The sequence below is a fragment of the Colossoma macropomum genome, unplaced genomic scaffold (assembly GCF_904425465.1).
Source record: "Colossoma macropomum unplaced genomic scaffold, Colossoma_macropomum, whole genome shotgun sequence".
Taxonomy (NCBI): domain Eukaryota; kingdom Metazoa; phylum Chordata; class Actinopteri; order Characiformes; family Serrasalmidae; genus Colossoma; species Colossoma macropomum.
Window position 1 is genome coordinate 30,705,891 of NW_023494804.1, and position 22,077 is coordinate 30,727,967.

Sequence of the window (22,077 nt, forward strand, 5' to 3'; positions counted from 1 at the left end):
AAGGGTGTATGTGTTATTTTTGGCGAATGGTGTTGGGTTCATTTCTGGCTGATTCCAGGTTGTTTAGCTGTTCTTCTGTCACAGCTGCCGACTGAAAAGCTGCTCAGTGGTGATGAATTTAGTGTTGTCTCATCTTCAGAGTCTGACCAAATCGGCTGTCGGTCAAATGTGATCTTAAAAGTGTCCATTTTCTGTTTGTGGCAAAGTAAGAAGTAAAAAATGTTCAAATGGCTTGAGCGTCTCCTACAGCTGTCAAAGTCGTTGCTTAGCAACGGCGTCTCAGTGGAGTGATACAGTGTTTGTGAAAAAAACGTGATGTTATGGTGAAATAACAGCACAGTTAGAACGCTTCTCAACCAATCAGCTTGCGTGGCCGGAACTAACTGTTGTATAACATGAACTATTTGTCCTTTCAAAGTAAAAGACCCTTTTTCCACGATCAAAAAGGAAAACACAGATTTTATATTATTGTTTTTTTAGTAAAACTGAGATAAAGTAATCGTTCCCATATGGCAACACCATGCAACAGAGGGTTAAATAATACATCTTTTGGTTGTTCTTCAATTAGCAAACATTATGTAGTGAACAGTCAATGAGTTAACGAGTGAACCGTTCTGAACAGTGTCAGGCTACAACCAAGATGATCTGAATTCCAACACTGCAGCACAGAACGGCAGCCAGACGACAGAACAGAAGAACTCTGACCACTGCTCTAGACCACACTCAGGCATGGCCCATAGTTTACCCTGCCTTATAAATATGAACTACACCGATCAGGCATAACATTCTGACCACCTCCTTGTTTCTATGCTCATTGTCCATTTTATCAGCTCCACTTACTATATAGGTGCACTTTGCAGTTCTACAGTTACAGACTGTAGTCCATCTGTTTCTCTGCATACTTTGTTTGCCCCCTTTCACCCTGTTCTTCAGTGGTCAGGACCCCCGTGGACCCTCACAGAGCAGGTACTATTTGGGTGGTGGATCATTCTCAGCACTGCAGTAACACTGACGTGGTGGTGGTGTGTTAGTGTGTGTTGTGCTGGTACAAGTGGATCAGACACAGCAGTGCTGCTGGAGTTTTTAAACACTGTGTCCACTCACTGTCCACTCTATTAGACGCTCCTACCTTGTCAGTCCACCTTGTAGATGTAAAGTCAGAGACGACAGCTGATCTGCTGCTGCACTGTTTGTGTTGGTCATCCTCTAGTCCTTCATCAGTGGTCACAGGACGCTGCCCACAGGACACTGTTGGCTGGATGTTTTTGCTTGGTGGACTATTCTCAGTCCAGCAGTGACACTGAGGTGTTTAAAAACTCCAGAAGCACTGCTGTGTCTGATCCACTCAGACCAGCACAACACACACTAACACACCACCACCACATCAGTGCTGAGAATGATGCACCACCCAAATAGTACCTGCTCTGTGAGGGTCCATGGGGGTCCTGACCACTGAAGAACAGGGTAAAAGGGGGCTAACAAAGTATGCAGAGAAACAGATGGACTACAGTCTGTAACTGTAGAACTACAAAGTGCACCTATATAGTAAGTGGAGCTGATAAACTGGACAATGAGCATAGAAACAAGGAGGTGGTCATAATGTTATGCCTGATCGGTGTTTATACACAATATAAAGAAAAGTCACGGGTCAGTGAAGGTGAAAACTATGAGAAGGGATACAGTGTGTACATGCTAGCTGGCTCAGGTGCTTTGCCCGTTCACTTACAAGGTTATATTAATGATATTTAAAGGGAGCACCTCTGTATGTCTTCCTTATAAAGAAAAAGATTGGTATGCTTTTCCATGAGGCAGATCGAGCGTATTTCTGCAGAAGGCTTTGCTCTCAGCTGTGAGCAAACCAGCTACAGCCCACAGGAGAAACATCTCCCCCCCACATGACTCAGCAAGAAACACTAGCCATGAGTCAGCAGGATTTACAGTACACACTCAGAACTGTTCCACCACGTGCTGTTATTTACCACTGGACTTCATCAGCAGAATTCTTCACTCTCAGTTCAATTCATTTTCCTCTCCTCTCTCTCCTTCTTTTTCTCTTGTCTTCCTCTCATTCCTCTTTGACAGGCTTTCTCTTGCTGCCATCCTCTGAGCGTGATGAACACAAACCCACACACACGCATGCCGTGATTCATAACTGACACAGAAATGAAGCGAGCTGATTATATCGTGTCTGGCACTGTAAAAACTGTGTTTTTCAGTTTTTGACATAATTTGAAAATGCCTGTTGCCCTTTATATGGTGTGTAAATGTCATGATGATGGACCAAAAGAGACGGCCCAAAATGACTTGGAAAAAACTCTGGTTCCATTGACTTACATTAAAAGTAAGGTATGTTTTTTCCTTCTCCTGTAAAGTTACCATTTTGGAGATAAAATGTTTTCTTACGACAACGGCGATATGATCTGCAGAATCCCCCTACAGTGCATGGGAAGGTGTGTGTATACGGGTGGCCAGCATCGCTTAGGAGAGCAAAAAAGTGGGAAGCGTCTGGAAGTCTCTGACTGCACCATCAATAACATCATCAACACTGCAACCACACACACAGCCAGTGTATAAGCCGGTGAGGTTAGTGAGAGCAAGGACTCACATAATGATACATTATCCAGTAAACACACAGTACATGTTCGTACCTGTAGGCTATTAAACGGTGCAGACTGTTTCTGGGGAATGCAGAATGATTCATGAATTACAGATCAAAGCCGTACATAGTCTTGATTCCATCCTTGATGTCTGAGTCAAAACAAACTGAAATGTGACCAGTTCCGACCTGAGCAACAATATCAAAAACGTATAGCTTACAGTACTATCATCCCCCGCCCATATAGCATTTAGCCTATTTTTAGCCTCTCGGATATTCCCTTTTAATTAATGAAGCAATTAGCAAAAATGTTTACGTCAGCAAGGCTAAGTCAATGCTTGGAAATCATGGCTACTGTCACCAAGGATACACCCCAGTACACAATGACTGTTTCATGTGAATGTTGTTTGTTTTTCTGTGTCTCCACTATCATCTGTCTTCCTGGCATGTCCAAGTGGGTGAGAGAAAGAGAGAGAGAGGGAGAGGGAGATTTGCTGGGATTTGCTGAGTGGGTAACAAAACTGCTCTCAGACCACCTGCTTTTCTCCCCAGACAGCCACGTCACAGTGAGTGTGTGTTTTAATTACAGGGGTATCAAATGTACGTCGGCGTTTTAGGGCCACTGTTAATAAAAATAAAAAATAGTAGACTTCCAGAATAAAGTCGTAATACATCGAGAAAAAAGTTGTAATATTTCGAGAAAAAAGTTGCAATATTTTGAGAAAAAAAGTAATAAAATTAGGATATTGAAGTGGCATTAATACCAGGAAAAGTCGCAATATTGAGGCCAAAGGCTTTCCAAAGTGAAGGCAGCACCTCCTCGTGTTAAATGAGGGGCGGTGAGTTGGTGGAGTTCTACTTTCATATCGATTCACCCATAAAGAAACACTCAGTCTCCCTGTCTCTCCTGCACATCAGCACCAGCCTCTTATTAGTATAAGAACCGGCTGAAACGGCTGAGCAGGAAACTGTGTTTATCTAGAATAAAGAGCCAGACGGACTCGGAGGAAACTGTCTGTCTGTGTTGTTGAAGGAGAATCTCAGGCAGGGTCGTCTACACGGCTATCGGGGGCTACATCTCCCCCCATTCAAAGAGGGCATGAAGTTTCACAGACAGTGAGAATGATGATCAAAATGATCCACAGAGAGACAGGAGTGAGTGGAGCTCCGGCGCCAGGACAGCAACCGAGACCCCAACGCGTTATGGCCCCCCTACAGTACAGCAACCGAGACCCCAACGCGTTATGGCAGCCGCCCTACAGTTAGCCCCCCTACAGCCCACTTTATCCTCCAGATATTACGACTTTCTTCTTGAAATATTATGACTTTTTTCCCGAAATATTATGACCTTATTCTCAAAGTGTACTATTTTTATTTTTATAAACAGTGGCCCTAAAATGCTGTTGTACAAATGAGTTGTACCAGCGCCTGACAAGTCTAAAATCATAGATGCATGCCATCAAAATATGAATTATAAAATCTACTGAAAAATCTACTGACTCATACGTGCGTCTTGTTCACTCGCGCTGAATCTCTGAGCGTCAGTTCAGTAAACATCACCGTCGTTCACACTGTCAGTATCAGCCACTTTCAGTGTTTTTTCTGGCTTGATTGAAGCGACGGGCCACGAGACCCCACTGACCGACGCAGGCGGGGCTAGTGGGCACACAGGCTAGGCTAGCGGGCTGCTGTGCTAAAGGCTAAATCGAGGCTAAATGCTATCATTACGCCGAGATCCGGTGATCCTTCCACTCCCTCAGTAACATTAACTCAGACTGTAAGTGAACTCACAGCGGCAGACGAGTGATACTGAAATAAGCCGCTCAGCCGTTCAGATAAGCGGCTCCGTTAATGTGTTTAATATACCAAATGCTGCCGTTACAGATTCTGCCATGAGCATTTTACTGCTGCTCGTCGTCCCACACCGCCAACGTGTTCTTAAGTTCTAGCTACTGGCGCGTATGCATGCTTCAGAAATTGCTTTGTGGTATCGGTCTTATATACTGGTCTCCCCATCACCGATGCCGATACCCGATACCGCGTTTAAGTGCCAGTATCAGCATTTAGACGCTACACTACCAATTACTCATTGCATCTTTCTGTATTAATTTTAAAAATATTGCTTTATTATAACCTCACCTTGTCAAACTATTACTGTAAATAAAATACAGCTAAATTAACTTAATTAATTAAACAATTAATAGAGGAAATGTGCTGAACTGCTAGCAGGTCTACCTCCACTGATGACACGAGTTATGATACACACACACACACACACACACACACACACACACATGCTGCAGAGTGATTGCCCTTTCTATGAGTGTGTCCAATCTCTATAGCCATTAGGGTTGCAGGTGCATAATGACATTAGTAAGTAGGAAAAGTGCCGGGCCCAATGAAAATGATATGACATTATACTGTTACATGTTATACAGTTCTCAATATACTTCGACTATAAAGAGTAATATAGTACACTGTAATATATGGTCACCATTGTATTGGAAATTGCTTTTTCCCCATTGCTTTTATGGGGAACAGAGCTCTTTAAAACCAAGAATGCCAAAACATGGACCTAATCTTTTATAAAGCATGCTATTCATGCCAACACTAACGCCCTCATCTTCCTTCCCTCACTGTACAAAAAAAACAAACAATCTGCTTCCTTAATACACCATTAAATACAGCCAAATGTCACTGCCATCAGCAGTTCCAGCAAATAACCTTCACAAAGAGCAGCCAGTATCACACACAAACAAACACACACACATAATCATTAGCAATGCATTAGAGTGCAAGGCTGTGCTGAGTGTTATTGATGCCGTTCTTGTTTGTCGCATGTGATAAAAACCAAAACAACACAAATCCTCACAGCACTGTAACATCCGCCTGCCTGCAGCTGTTACATAACACCACATCTTTAGCTGCACAATGACGCACTGGACAACTACATGTAACAGTCACACAGGAAAAATACACACTAATTTTAAGAATTCTTTATAAGCGAGTATAAGTATGTATTTGTGTGTGTGCGTATTAGAAAGCCTGCAATAGTGAGAAAAGCCCAGTCATCCCCTCATCTCCCCAGCGTTTCATGGACAGAACGGAGTGTACAGAGGGAGGTAAACAATCTGGAGCAGTGCAGGAGAGAGAGAGAGCACAAACTCCTCCTGCTTTAATGCATGTGACTCAAAAATGACAGCACACCTTTGCCCTGTCCGCTAATTGAAGTGATGCTAATAAAGATCCACAATGATGTCGCTATCACTAGATATTTGCTTTGAAAACAACATGTCGGCAGATATTTCACAATATTTGATGTTGTATTTATTGTTCTCAGCAGAACATTTAAGCGACACTGGGTTGCTGTGCTAAAATATCTGCATTTTATTCATTTTACAGCATTTGAAACCCTCTATATATAAAATTTACTTCCTTACATTTTCATTACATCTCTGTAATGTTATTTAACACAGATTTGGTTCCAATTTCTATATTTTATAAATGTTTATGTACTGACATCTGCAGACATGTACAAGAAAAATAGTAGCACAGGCCCACAATGCCAATATTGGAGCATCCTTACATGCTTTACTTAAGCAGCTGTCTCTGATCAACAGTGGAGAAAAACATTGGAAAAGATGGAATGAACACAGGCAACGATGAGCAATGGATAGAAAAAATTATATGTTTTGCAAGTACAATAACACTCCAGCGTACAGCTGATTACCCCAGACAATAATTCCATCACATCTGCCCATTAGTTTCTATTATAAGTCTGTTAACAAGTTTTCTGTTCATTTAAATACAGGGAAATTATCTCATTCCTTTAGGAAATGACTGAGAACAACTCCGTCCCACGCTGTCCCATGACAGGCTTGTGTGCGAGAGATGTAAGCCGTATCATGTACTCACGGCTGCTCCAGGATTTGAGAAGGGACTTGATGCTGATCTCAAAAAAGCCCGAGTCTTGCTGGCTGGTCATGTCTGCTCCGTCACTGTAGCGACACGGTGATGGAGGGACCAAGGAGAGTCAGAGGAGAGATGCAGGGGCCTCCTTGCACGGACACACGGAGCACTCTCTCTGTCTCATCCTGTGTCTGCACTGAGCGTCAACAACTCTCTCTCTTTATCTCTCACGCATACGCTTACCCTCTTTCAACCACCTCCCTCTCCACTCTCTTTCTCTCCCTGCTTTCACTTTAAGAGGATTGGCTGTCCTAGCATCTGCGCAGATCTACCCAGAGAAAGAGAGAGGCTGAGAGAAAGAGAGAGAGAGAGAGAGAGAGAGAGAGAGAAGGGGGTGGGGCTAACTGCGCATGCTGAGCGGTCAGTAATGGAGACGTCAAGCGGGTGGAGTGAGCGAGCGCTCTGCAGCATCGCACTAACAACCAGTTTCCTACATCATTTACACTTCATCAGATTTCACTCTCGATCTCAGACTGTAATTCAATCAGCTGGTGGTAAAGCATGATTACACTCAGCACTAATGCTCCCAAACATCCAATACAAACAGACAAACTCATTTGAAATACAAAGGTATAAACTGCAGGTTAGACAGCTCTGCAATGACCACTGTGAGCGGGGAGTAATGTACAGGAGTCTGAAGTAAACACATCATTGATGCTCTGCACTGCGCCACGTCCTTGCGAAGTGTCCACTCTGCAGTAGCAGAAGAGAGAGAAGTGTTGCTGGGATTTGGAATGGAAGGGCATGGTGACCTTGGGTTGCTCTCTAGTCGGACATGCAAACAGGCCAAACCTAGGATGCGTGTCTGAACAGAAGAACAGGAGCACAAACCGGCAGCGTATACTAGGGGTGGGGGAAAAATCGATTCTTAGATGCATCGCGATGCGGACGTGGACGATTCTGAATCGATTCACAAATATCAAAAATCATTTTTCTAAATTTGAATTTATAACGTAATGTTGACGTAACGCAAAAGGCGGAACTTGGAAGTGCGGAAGCCCAGCGCCCGGACAGTCTGTGGTGGGACATAACAAAAACACAACCGGGTGAGCGAGAAATCTGACCGGCACCCTCTGCATTAAAAGCCAGGTTAGGTCAGGAGTCACAACCCAAATGTTAAGAAGAGCCATTTTGTCCTTTCAACAAAAATCAAACCACCTTGGGAGCCACAACATTTAATGTCCAATATGTCTCAGTATTGCTTTATCCCTTTGGTCGTTAAGTGCTTTAATTCTCAGGCACGTTTCCCTTATTATCTGCTTTTTTTAAGCATTTGTTGCTTTGCACGTCACTTTATTACACAGACAGTAAATTACTCTCAAATATGCTTAGGAACAATCACTGATGTCTAAGTGTCAAAGCACTTAAAGACCAAAGAGGTAAAGCAAGGTCATTTTCATTTTGGCTGTCCAGAAAAGAGGCACTCAGTAAAATGTCTCTCAGTAAAATGACATAGTAGTCCATATTAATAACATGTAAAACATATGCATTATGAATATTGATTTAAATGTTATGAATGAGTAAATATCCTAAATGTGTTATGTAGACACCCTTCAAGTAAAGTGTTACTGTATTATCCCTGAGACTTCACATGACCTGCGTGCGCTCAACACTAAGCAGAAAAAAGTGGATTGGAGCTTGTGGGGATAGGGATTACATCATCACACCCTCTGCTGGCTGACACAGCACACCACGAACGGATGATGAAAAGAGGACATTCTGTTCAGACTGCATATTAAACTGTGCACCTTTTGTTTATTACAGAACGGGAGAAGGAAGTCATTACTGTGTTTATTCTACTGATATACACTGATCAGGTTTCTACGTCTTGTTTCTACGCTCATTGTCCATTTTATCAGCTCCACTTACTATATAGGTGCACTTTGTAGTTCTACAGTTACAGACTGTAGTCCATCTGTTTCTCTGCATACTTTGTTAGCCCCCTTTTACCCTGTTCTTCAGTGGTCAGGACCCCCATAGACCCTCACAGAGCAGGTACTATTTGGGTGGTGGATCATTCTCAGCACTGCAGTAACACTGACGTGGTGGTGGTGTGTTAGTGAGTGTTGTGCTGGTCTGAGTGGATCAGACACAGCAGTGCGGCTGGAGTTTTTAAACACCTCAGTGTCACTGCTGGACTGAGAATAGTCCACCAACCAAAAACATCCAGCTGACAGCGTGCTGTGGGCAGCGTCATGTGACCACTGATGAAGGACTAGAGGATGACCAACACAAACTGTGCAGCAGCAGATGAGCTATCGTCTCTGACTTTACATCTACAAGGTGGATCGACAAGGCAGGAGTGTCTAATAGAGTGGACAGTGAGTGGACACTGAGGTGTTTAAAAACTCCAGCAGCACTGCTGTGTCTGATCCACTCAGACCAGCACAACACACACTAACACACCACCACCAAGGCAGTGCTGAGAATGATCCACCACCCAAATAGTACCTGCTCTGTGAGGGTCCATGGGGGTCCTGACCACTGAAGAACAGGGTAAAAGGGGGCTAACAAAGTATGCAGAGAAACAGATGGACTACAGTCTGTAACTGTAGAACTACAAAGTGCACCTATGTAGTAAGTGGAGCTGATAAAATGGACAATGAGCACAGAAACAAGGAGGTGCTCATAATGTTATGCCTGATCGGTGCATTCTTTGAATCACAAGTGTTTCTAGCTACAACCAGCGTGCCTCATTAACTGAGCGCACTAAAAAAAGCACAATTTCTTGAGAAATGCACTCGAGAGTGCACTGACAAATTACGTATTCCCAGTGTAGATGTTTTTGTTCCTGCAATTCAACCCTTTCTGTGAGCATGTAATTACAGTCTCAATTGCAATTAAAATAATTATCATTTCTCAAATCATGTCCAAATCTGCTGAGCCATTCTACAGCTCCACAGAAAGCAGGCGCTGCAGCAGGTGCCAAAACAGGAGTGAACATTCTCTTTGGCACCTGCGCAAGGTTTTATTGCTTCCTCCATGACATCATCACCCTACTGTATATTCATACTTCTTGGTAAGCACACCCTTTTATGGGTTTTGTTTAGCTGCCACTGTCGGAAGCATCGCTAGGATGTACTATTGCTGGGGCTCAGAGAAAAAGGGAAGGACAGCAAGACAAAGAAGGCAGGCTGTTAACAGCTGTAAGGCCTGTCACAATTATTACACAGGGTGATTCAAAAGGATTCATCCGATTTCAAAGCGACATATTTTTACAACCATGAGGTGCCTAGGAACCAATCACAATCCAATTGAAAGAGGGGGTCATAGAGTTTCTGACTGTCAGTGGAAGATGGCTCCCTTCAGTCTGAGAGGAGATGAGACCCCTGAGCAGAAAGCGTTCTGCGTGCTCCACTTCAATAAGAGTGAATCCGTCATAACTGTGCAGATTTTCGTGGGCAGTGAAGCTCCAACAGCTCAGAGCGTTCGTCGTTGGTTCCACAACACTGGATGATCTCCGAAATCGCACTGAAAGAGCCGTGAGTGCAGTAACGCTGCTACGTTTATAAACGACTGTCGTCTGTACTGTCAGTGTTTGGAGAGGCGGTCTGTAATCACATTAAAGTGGACAAGACCTTGTTACAAATGTCTATGATTATATCTCTGCAATACAATATGAATTTGTCAAAATGATGGCCTAGTGGTGAGTTTAATTTACAATAACTTAATTATTTATTATTTATGTTAAAACAGCTTAAACATAAGTCTCAAATACTCAATTTAACCTTTTTAACTCCTTGAGACCACCAGTGGTTCCAAAATGCACTTCATCATATTCTTCATAACTTTCATATTTCATAAGCTACATTCTAAAGGTGGGGGTCGTATGAGAGCTGTAACTGTCTTCTTTCCAGTCAAATAGATGGGTGATGTAATTTTAAACCCTTATAATAAAAGAAGCTGACTCATAATTTTTGTTCTACCGAAAGTCGACCAATTTTTCCACAAATCTGAGATATAAACTGGATCTCAGATGGTGTCTCTTCAGTGATCTGCTCTGTAAAAATTATTTTTAAAAAAAATACAAAGAGCGTCTCAGATTTTTGCAGTAAATTGTAAGCATATAGCATTATGTGTATCATAAAACACACTTTCTGTTAATCTGAATGGAGCTTTTACAAAAATAAATAAATAAATAAAAATGTACATTTATTTCATGCAGTTACTGAATAATTTGCCTAACGATTTGGGCATGTAAATTCAGATGGACAAACCAAAATATACCCCGGAGAATAACAAAGCAAATGGAATTAGTACAATTTACTAAATTTACTTAAGTGTAAATGAGTTATTGAACTTAAAACATTTGAAATAATCAGTTTCCTCAAATCACTTGAGTTGACTTCATGTTTTACAGTGTGGGAATGTAGAAAAATGAAAAGGAGGAGAGGGGAAATTAAACGGCACACGGCAAAGAGGAAATGAAACAGCACAGAAGAGGACAACTACGGACCAATTTGCCAAATCTAAACTTTAAAGTGAATGATCTGGCCTCTGAAAAGAAATGTTTGGGGAGTGCAAGGCAAACTGTGCTGGAACATCTCAGCTTTTCGGAAAAGGGGATTAAGCCATTGTACAACAGTAACAACATAAAACAATTACACAAGCTAGCATGATTATAAATTAGTCTCTTCACTTCTCACCGCTGTCAGAGTTATTGAACATGATAAAGGCTCCCAAGTACTGCAGTTGGCACAAACCCACTCAGGCATCAAACCCAGGCAATGGCAAAGTAATTGATGTCTTTAGGTCCAACGAAAACATAATTAGCTGTGCTGCTGTCTAGGTAGAAAATACAGATTAGTTCCTTGACTTCCTGTCAGCCTAAGAGGTTTTTGCCAATCACTGCCATCTGCCAGCTCACATATACTTACAGACCTGCATGGGTGAATATCATTTATGTCAATTATAATCAATTATATGTTCAATTTTATACATTTTCTACATGGCACAGACTGGGACCATGAATTTCCTCTTAGTGGACAACAAAGAACCCATCCATCTATGAGACTCTATGAGAAATTCGTAAAGATGTGCTGTCGGTTTCATGTAGAGCTGAGCGATATGGCCAAAAAAAATGTCATGGGAGAGTGGGAGAAAGTTTCTGATTAGCTGTTTTTACCAGCTGGAAAAGCATGGCCGCAATTTTTTTAATATTCATAATTATAAATAAATAAATTATTTTTAACTGTCTGGTGACGAGAGCTGAACTGTTCAGTTTCTTAACAACGTCAGCTCAATACGAACAGCAAACATTAGCTTCCATCAGTGATGGATCACACCACCTTACTGCCATGACTCCTACCACGTCTATATCAGAGCATATCACAGTATTCAAACACCAGCTGGCCTAGCAGACGACTGGATTCCTCTATTCTATCGTAGTAGTTTGAGGGGTGAACCGCAATATATCTGACACTCGCTGTGTAAAAGCATTAACTGCAGTGTGAATCTCTCGCACCAGACAAACAGAGTTCTCCTTTTAGGTCCATTTAAACTGAAATCTGTGCTTTTTTGTCTTGTTTGATCTACAGTATCATAAATTTGCCGTGCTGTGTGAGTGACGGAGCGCTGCTTCAAGTTAGCCAGCTGCTAAAAACAGCTAGCCTGGGAAGATAGCACTCTCCCACAGCCCAATGCCTCACAGCTTCCTCAGTTTACTTTCGTTTAAATCAGGGCTGTAACTGACACGAACTACTTCTTTCTTTAACTTTTATTGCTTGTGAATGCACTAATACTAAAATATGACTGGCGCCGTAACAGCGCTGTAGCTGTGAGGATCAGACGTGATTTAACGCTGCTAAAGCTGGTTAGGATGTACAGAAAGAGGTGAGTTCACTGTAGGACAGTACAGTTACGCCACTGACCTCGTTACTCAGACTTGGTCACAGGAGAGCAGATCGCTGGTCGCTCCACTCAAACAGGGAATATATAACTCCACGTTTCAGACGTTGCTAAAGTATATTTGGCGACTCATTTCAGTCCTTGACCCCCCGCCCAAAAAAATGTCGAAAACTCGGAAGTGCGCCCTCTCGTGGTGACAGCAGAGTAGTGTCACTAGAACGGGGAAGTGTGAGAATGCTCTATTATATCAAACATTTCACATAGTTCTATCGAGGAAAGTTATATCATGATAATTATCGTTATCATTTTATCGCCCAGCCCTAGTTTCATGCATCTTAGAAGAAGCACACTCGTTTTCACACTGCCAGATTGGTTGGTACCATACAATAGAGGAGAATCAGACAGCAGGCAAAACTGCTGACAACTAAAATCAAGCTGATCATTGGGAAAAAAGAAAAAAAGGAAAGAAAAATATTACGTAACTGTCAGCGATATTATCAACTGCCATCAACTGACAAAAACAGTTTGGGCCTTGATTTTTCAAAGTTTGTAAGTGAAACAAGAAAAGTTTTGTACTAGTTGTTGATGACTATCATCACTGGAATCCCTACAGCGCTCGAGAGGAATGTGATGCTTATCTCTGCAAAAAAGGCCAAGCAGACTTACAAGTTCTGGTACAAATGGCTTTCACGTGAAAGCAGTCGGACTTGAGTTCTTTAAAGAACGCTTGGCAGATGACCAAAAACACTCATTGTTCCAAATGTTCTTGCTCCTCTTTGTGGTCTGTCTGGTACCCTCCCCTCCCGTCTCTTGTACCAAGAAGGCCAAAAATAGATAAAAGCACTAATTTAAACTAAATTAGCCTTGATGATGGCCTTTTACTGGCAGTAGAGAGACGTTATCACAGCCATAATTCTTCATGCTATAGGAGCAGCAACAGAGTGAAAACAGCACTCTTTCATTGTTTTCATTGTTAGAACAAAATCGTTTAAAGTGGTGGGAGTATAGAATGCAATAAGACTTTTCATTGGACACATCTGGAAAAAATGAAGGTCTACATTTCTAAAATAAGTCAAAAACACTCCATATCAGAGATGAATATCGCTGCTGTCAGAAGAAAACCTTGTATCTCCATTTTTGTCGTTTTTCAGTTTTTGACATATCCGAAAATGCCTGTTGGCCTTTACATTGTGTGTAAATTTCACGATGAAGGGACTAAAAGAAACGACCCAAAATGACTTGGAAAAATTTCTGGTTCCATTGACTTACATTAAAAATAAAATGTGTTCTTCCTTCTCCTGTAAAGTTACCATTGTGGAGATGTAAGGTTTTCTTCCAACAACAGCGACAAGGAAGTGCGTCACCATTAACAGCAACCAGCAGAAAGTGAAAGCATTGAAATGAAATGTTTAAATATGGATTTTCAGGCCTGAATATTTATAATCGTTGCAGGGGAAACAGGTTTGTTAATTTGCCATGCAAAATATCATGGTATTCTAAACAAATTATGGTTTCCTCAAAAATGTACCTCACATGCCACAATAATTTCCAAATACAAAGAAGCAGACAATCCACCGAATGTGAAAAGCCTGTATTTGATGACGATGTGTGTGCCGGCCAAAAATGTAGAATGACTCAACAGTTTTGTGCTCATCGTTGGTCTCTGCTACTGCTGAGTCCTCACAGCTGGCTTGGAGCTATTCCAGCTGCCTTGGTTTCTCACAGGAGCCGCCGTAATCACCAGCTTTATCTGTCTCCGCAGCAGCTGCGACCACACCCACCATTTACTGAGCATGGAGCTGCTTTCACAGCTTATTCTGGTATGTTCTGAACTTCAATGGATCACTGAAAAAATGAAGTCCAGCTTTCACTTTAAATACTTCAGAGAAACGTTCCAGAAGTAGTGGACAGCAATACTGACTGTCTGTGTGTTGCTAATTCCTGTTGTTAAAAATGGCTCTTATTAAAAGTGAAGGGACATTCAGAATAATATGCCATTGCTAACCTACTTAAGCAGCCAAAAGGGTTTTATTTGAAATAAATATAAGACATATATCGAAACTGTCAGTAAACTTAATTATACCATGATATACACGTTTGCCCATACCCCCCACTACTAATTTCCAGCATAGTGCACATTGGTTCTGCACTGATGAGCCCAACGTTTCATTAAATCTGATCTATAAATAAATATAACTCTTGTCCCTAATAATTAATTAAGTGGCTCATCAGGAAAACCAGGCACAGATACAACTAACACCATTTAAATCTAACAAACTGGTCGGGTATGTCAAGGACATGTATATGTCTAAGCTCTCACAAGCTATGAGGATGAGCTGGAATGAACTGGTTCAAATGATTTGATTATTGGTGAAATAAGTGGCTAAGACCATTTGTTCAACTGCCAACAACCACTTAAGATGTGCAAGATATATTCTTCTTCTCTGCAGCCTGAGCTTCTTCCCACTTATGCTTGGCTTATCCTTTCAAGAGTCTCCCTGAAATTCCACACATTCTGAGGGTGGGCCAGTCCATGCCAGCTGTCCAACTCTGGCACTGAGAACCTAGACTTATAACCCTGAAGATACACAGATCTGCTTACCATGCATGATGCCTGCCTGTTCTACGTCGCTGATGATCAACAAAGTGCTCCACTGACTGTTAAAGCTTGTGCTATGTTTGGGTCATCACTAGTAAGAGTGACCAGGGCTGAAAGATTATTGGTTTTTATATTGAAATCACAATTTAAGACGCAAGTGCTGCAAATTTTCTTTAATTATAGCCTACACTCTGAAGAAATACAGTTCTTCAAGGTTCTTAAAAAAAGATGGTTCTTTAGTAAAGACAGTCATTCTGTATAGAACCATGAACACTCAGACCCATTTGCATGCATGAAAAGTTCTCTGCATGGTGAAATGGTTCTTCAGATTGGAGATTGTGTTGTATGTGGTTCTGTACAGCATCAAAAAGGGTTCTGGTATTGTTACTTTGTTGCTTGTTGATGTCAAGCTTATAACAATACAAGAACAATTGGTCCTACAGAGAACTCTTTTCAAAAAGGTTCTATATAGAACCACATACAACACATTCTCCATCAATCTAAAGAAACATTTCACCACGCAGAGAAATTTTTACGCATGCAAATGGGTTGCTGAGTCCTTATGGTTCTACACAGAACCATTGTCTTTACTAAAGAACCCTTGAAGAGCCATATTTATTCAGTGTGTACATCAGCAAAAATGTTGTTCTAAGTTTTAAGAGGGGAAACGGAACCTAATAAGAGTTTGTGAACGGCCTGTAGGTGAGTTAGACCAATCAGAGGCAACCAAACCTCCATGTGTTGTGACATTAAAACCACAACTTACTGGCAGTTTGACACACTGCGTTCAGGGGTCGAGCCTCAAGAGAAAAAAGGTGGATGTTCTGATCTCACCGGCCAAAAAAATCAAAAAAATATTTGTTGGAAAAATCGTCATTAGATATTTTCCACAAATCGTTCAGCCTCACACTGAACAGTCATACTGGGACAGCCAAGAATGATATTTTTCAACACTAGAAGCCCAACAGCTTGAACCATGTAGGTTGAGAACACAGCCAGCCAAAAAGACATCAATAAACACCAGTTAGCACTGCCATTAGCTCAGTGTACATTCACTGAGCTACATTAAAATCAGCCTCTTAAAAAGAAACACCTCTTCTCTCCAGGCTCAAACTCCACCTCCCTACACACTGCAATCCCTGTTTGCTTTTTCGGGCGGAATCCCCTTTGACAAAGGGACTCTTTAGTGGGCCAACAGTAAAGCTTCTATACGGACTCATGAACTCAGGCATTCCATACACCCGTTTGGGTAGAGTTCTGAAAAAGCTATCAGTGGAAACGTATGCATTTGCACGGCACATAGCGCAGACCTAAATCCGCTCTCGAATGAAGAAAGTGATTTTAAGGATAAAAGACTAAAAGACTAAAAGACTGATTATAATGTACTACCAACCTGGCTCAAAGGCAGGAACGGTAACATCGCTCTCTGGTGTCACATGAGCATTTTAAACAGCCTGCAACTGTTTTATTTGACTGTTTGATTTTCCTCACTTTTAATATGATTTTGGCATGTTTTAGCTACGTCTCAGCAATTGTTTTACCTTTTATTATTCTTTTTATTCCTTTTATTTATTTTATTATTGTCAATTTATTGTTGCGCATGTTCTATTTCTTTTTATTTAATTAATTTATGTTTTGTATTAATTTGTTCCTTATCTGATGCTTGTTAAGTTACTATACTGTAATTTTAATGATTTATTGCTTAAACGGTTCTTATTATAAAATTTTACTATTATGATTTTTATTAGTTTATTATAACATTTGATTTCTTTTTACTACCCAACTTCTCAATCCCTGATCTCTGCATTGACTTGGCTACACTGTAAATGAGGGTCTCCCTCAATGTATTCTGAGTTTAAATAAAGGTTGATTGATTGATTGATTGATTGATTGAACACTGCACTTCACTTTTCAGATCACTACATTTCAAATACAACAAGGCCATGTAGCCAGACAGCCTATTTGGCTATCCTAACTTTTTTTTCAACTTGTATTTGCCTAAATATAATGCTGATAAACATAATAAACATACATTTTTACCATTTTGGCTGTAAATATGTCTCAGTATGTGCTGATGTTCTAGTATAGGCTAAAAATATAAAATAACCGAAATCGCAGATTCACTTTGCTCTGCTTTAAGTTTTAACTCAGCTAGCTGTAGCCGCTTTTCTCGCATCTCCAGCAGGAAACTTTTCCTCAAAAGTGAAGTAATTTCTTGTAAAATGTCTCTCAACGTTTGATTTTTATGAGGATTTAGTCAGATTCTCATTCGGCAGCTTCTTGTTCGAATTTTCCCGTTCCACCTTAAATGAAAATGTAACTGCTGCATAATTTAAGGTGGAACAGGAAAATTCGAACAAGAAGCTGGCAAATGAGAAGCTGACTAAAGCCTCGCGACTTTGTCTCCAAATTATCGATGCTCGTCTTAAATCTCTCTCTTTGCCGTTTCGTTAGCTACTAACTAGGCGAGATTGTTGTCTGTGTTGCTATGGTGACCAGCAGTCTGCGCTCATCTTCAGGGTTAAAGGGTGAATTAGCAGTTCTACATTAACTCCAGCGTTTAAGACCATTTATTGTTAAACTGTGTTGAACGATCAGCAGAGCTTTATTTTACTGTAAAGGAGGATTATTTTATTTTTACCCACAAATCTAATTCTGCTGTGGAGCCGCAACAGGGAAGTAAAAGAGCCACATGTGGCTCCGCATGTTGCCGACCCGTCTGAGCGAGATCACACCCTTGTTATACACCAGGAGAATCTATAACAGAAATCCAAACAAATTTTTACAGTCCTGATTAAAACCTCTTAATTCCCACTTTAATTTTTTTCTCATCTCTGTATTTACTTGAAAGGTGTTGCATGTATATCTTTTAATGGTATCTGACCATTTCCTCCAACAGCCTATAGGACATTCTTTCCACCTGACTGCTCACTAATCAGGCCGAAATCAAACATCTCCCCGCAGTCAACAGCCAAAAGAAACTAATGAGGAGTCTGTCTTAACAGCTTTTGAACACACTGTTTAGAAAACACTTATCAAAAATCTATCTGGAAACAGCTGAAGCTTGTGAAACAGTCTCAAAGACTGCCACTGCTCAGCCATGACATCATTATGTTGTGTCATCCTGTAGTTTCACATGAAGAGCCTAACTACTGAAATAAAAAGGTCTGGATGACTAATCAGACTGACGCTTGCTGTGTGTTTATCTCTGTGGCAAAATGTGTGGTGAACACCACAATGAAACTTCTGGCAGAGCAGAGCCTTAATCACGTTTCAAAAGACAACACGAGTCAGAACAGTACAGACCTGCCCAGACGGAATGCATTCAAATAAACTGAAATAAATGAAATCGCTAGCGTTGAATGAACTCCCACAGACACGAAAACGAGGAGCTTAAAGTCTTTGGGACTTTGTTCAAAGCAGGTGATTTGAGGGTGAACTCTGAGGCTCACTTGGGTAGAAACGCTCCACTATGAAGTGACAAAGTGTGCGTACCTGGCGTACTTTCCCTGATGATAGTGGGTCGTTTCTTAGGCTGGATCTTCCGGAACTTCCCTTTGAAGTCTCCAGGTGTGAACATGTCCATGGAGAGGTTGGCCATCTGGACAAGGACGATGCTGTCCTGGCTCTGGGTGTCCCAGGAGTCCTGCTTGCTTGGCACCGCGTCTCCAGTATTGCCCTCATCTTCTTTAGACATATCCGATACCAGGCTGACGGAGAGCAATCACGTTCACTCGCTCGACAGCATGGATCCGGCAGTTCAGGCTGACTTACTCAAGAGACTCGGTCTTTCTTTCAGTTTTCCTGTTTTGTCTTTTGTCTCTTCTTTCCTTTAGTAATCCTCAAGGCTCATATTCTTCCTCTCCTCTGGTTATGGAACAATGGAACACTTTCTTCCTTTCCTTTTCGCTGGTTGAGCACAGGAAGATATGCCGTGTGAAGGAGTGAAGCAGGCTGGACGAGCCTGACTCGGCCCCAGACGTCCGTCAGACAAGTGAATGTGTTGTGAAGCTCGCGCTATCGCTGGTTGAGGCTGTTTAGCCAGTTACAGTAAGGCCACTGAATGGGGCAGGTGTAGGATTACTCAAGGCAGACCCGCCTCTTTTCACAGGCACAGAGGAGGGGCAGGGGGGACTGGGTGAAGACAAGTAGGGTGAAAGTGAAGTGGATTTGTCTGAGGTTTTAGGTGCTTCGCTATGTGATAAACAAACTCAGTGTTTATATAACGAAGTGAGACAGAGAGGAAACGTCCTTATGTCACCTTGTTCTAGTCTGAAGCAACACACACCTATTGAAGACTTACATCTTCTTGCCAACAATAAACAGCAGTGTGTCTCTTCTCAGCGTGTTGCTCGAACGGTTGTCAAGACACCACATCCCAAGAGTGCGACTCCCAAATGTCCAAGTTTCACAAACCACAAACATTTTTTACTCTCTGTACAAATCAGCACCACCATCACCTTAAAAAACCCTTTCCTTTTATAACACTTTCCAGAACCTTCTAAAGGTCCTGGATGGGATGTGTATTTTAGCCTACCTTTAATGACATTAAGCCTAACAAACAGCCTTCCTGTTCCCTGACCTACACACGTTGCTGGGTTCGTGAAGTAACCTTTTTCAAGGCCGGCATAGAAAGAGGCACCTTATTCTCTGTATCTCCTGGGCCCTGGCAGCAGCATGGCTCAAAAGACAGAGAGAAAGAATGGAAGCAAGGGGGGGAAAAAAGTGAGACAGAAGCTGACCACTCCCTCAGGAGAACACAAAACATTTCTTTCTCCTCTCGCTTCCGTCCAATAAACAACACGAACTGATCCCAATCCGAAACCCGCTGACTCCTCACCCTGAGGCCCTGCGAGGGCATCTGATCCTAAAGAGTGTGGTAGTTTCCTTTTTGGAAGTATCTGTCTGGTAAAAGGGGAATTTCACCATTTTTTTTTTATTTCTGCATGATTCTATCATTAAGAAGACATAAATAAGCAAGAAAGTGATTTGGTGTGAAATTCACAGTGATGGTGATAGAAACCAGACGCCTAAGGTATTCAATGCCTCTAAAAGCTACCTGATGGAAAAGATTACATGAAATGTGCTATGATGTGTTGCCTGATGTCTGAAACATTGTTTTATATTAGTTTTGTTGTAAAACATTTTTTTATGCTCATGGGTTTATTATCTTTCAAATTATTCAGTAACTGCATCAAATACATGTAATTTCTTTTTTTGTAAAAATTTTCCCTCGAATTAACAGAACGTGTTTTATGATCATACATATATTGCTATATGCTTACAATTTACTGCTGAAAGCCAAAAATCTTAGACGCTCTTTGATTTTTTTATAAAAATCATATTTACAAAGCAGATCACTGAGATCCAGTTTGTAGCTCAGATTTGTGGAAAAATGGGTCAAATTTCAGTAGAAAAAAAAATTGTGAGTTCAGCTTCTTTCATTATAAGGGTTTAAAATTACATTACGCATCTATTTGACTGGAAAGAAGACAGTTACAGCTCTCATACGACCCCCACCTTTAGAATGAAGCTTATAAAATATGAAAGTTATGAAGTAAAGAATATCACAAAGTGCGTTTTGGAACCACTGGTGGTTCCAAGGAGTTAAAAAAGGTTAAAGCCATTCACAGTGGAGAAGTACATACAAGGTGTTGTAAAGCGGTAGCCTACCGATATTTATTTATCACTATTTTCAATTATCAACATTACATATAAAAACCTGTGTAGGTTCACTGCTCGTTTTGGAGAGTAAATAAAATGGCTATATTTGCATGGCAGACATCATGACTCTTGGTTCCTATCACCACTACTGTAAAGAAATCGGTCAGTAAGTTTCTCTACTATGATCCATTTTATACCAAATGACTTTGTTTACATTACAACCACTGAATTATGCAGACATTTTTAAAACTCTGTGGAGTTCCCCTTTTATTTTGACATAATTAAAAAAAACAAAGAACAAAACAATCCAATCAAAACAAGCTATGTCAAATTCATACAACTTCTGTGTAGCATAGAGTAGCAGAACTCAGGAAGCATGCTTTATTAATGCAAACATAGTTATCATCAAATGCCATTTGGGAAAATGATCACAGTACCACTATCACAGTAATTATGGTCTGCGGCAAAAATCCAAGTGATTCTGTGCAAATGTTTTGTCTGCATCTGCTCCTTTGGTCTATATTTGAACTGGTTTATTTAGTTATTAGAGGAGAATTGAGCACAGTACTCCCTTAGGAACCAGACACAACAGTCTACACAGACCAGAGTGAAGACACACTGCATTACTGGGGCACCGCAAACAGAACAACAGTACAACATAATCTCCCTCACATACGCAGTTCAGCTACTGAGAATGAGAGACCCACAAATACATCTACTATTATACTATTATACTACGACAGGGAGCATCTAATGAACAAGGAACTACTCGCTAGTACTTACACACAAACACACACACACAAATGTATATCTCCCACCCACACTTACACTTATGGCCTCTCTCACACACACATACACGCACAGCAGGCATGTCATGGGCACACCCATTCATTAGAGCTAACTGGTAAACAACCATGAGAGTGGGCTTCATCCCCACCCCTCCCGCCTTCTTCCCCACACACACACACACACACAAAATGCACTGTCTGCCCATAAATAACATGGACAAAAAATACATACACCCTGTCTTTCACACAAACAACATAACTGATTCGCCTCCTTCTCACCTAGACCGGCAGGAATGACTCATTAAACAAGCTTTCAGGGCATCAAACTGCCCAAACAATCAGTGACACACATTGACACACATTAACATTCCAAAGCAGGCCGTTGGCGTTTGGCTGACGAAACTGTGGATGGTGCAAGAACTTGCAGCAACCTGAAACAAGTCTTACAGTTTGGAAAAAGCGAGGAGGGACCCCGTCTTGCTGATCTATCTGATGGCTTATTAAGCTTAGCTGTTAACCTCTTATTCTCCAGGGTATATTTTGGTTTGTCCATCTGAATCTGCATGACCGAATCGTAAGGCAAATTATTCAGTAACTGCAAGAAATAAATGTAC

General features: G+C 41.3%; 1 protein-coding gene across 1 annotated transcript in view; it reads right to left on the reverse strand.

The window, feature by feature from the left end:
• fryb (furry homolog b (Drosophila)) overlaps window positions 1–18,708 on the reverse strand; it is a 99,077-nt gene extending 80,369 nt beyond the window's left edge. The window contains 1 exon segment of the mRNA XM_036594564.1: window positions 18,507–18,708. Within this exon segment, the coding sequence (XP_036450457.1) occupies window positions 18,507–18,708 (202 nt within the window).
• Between the last annotated feature and the right edge of the window lie 3,369 nt (window positions 18,709–22,077).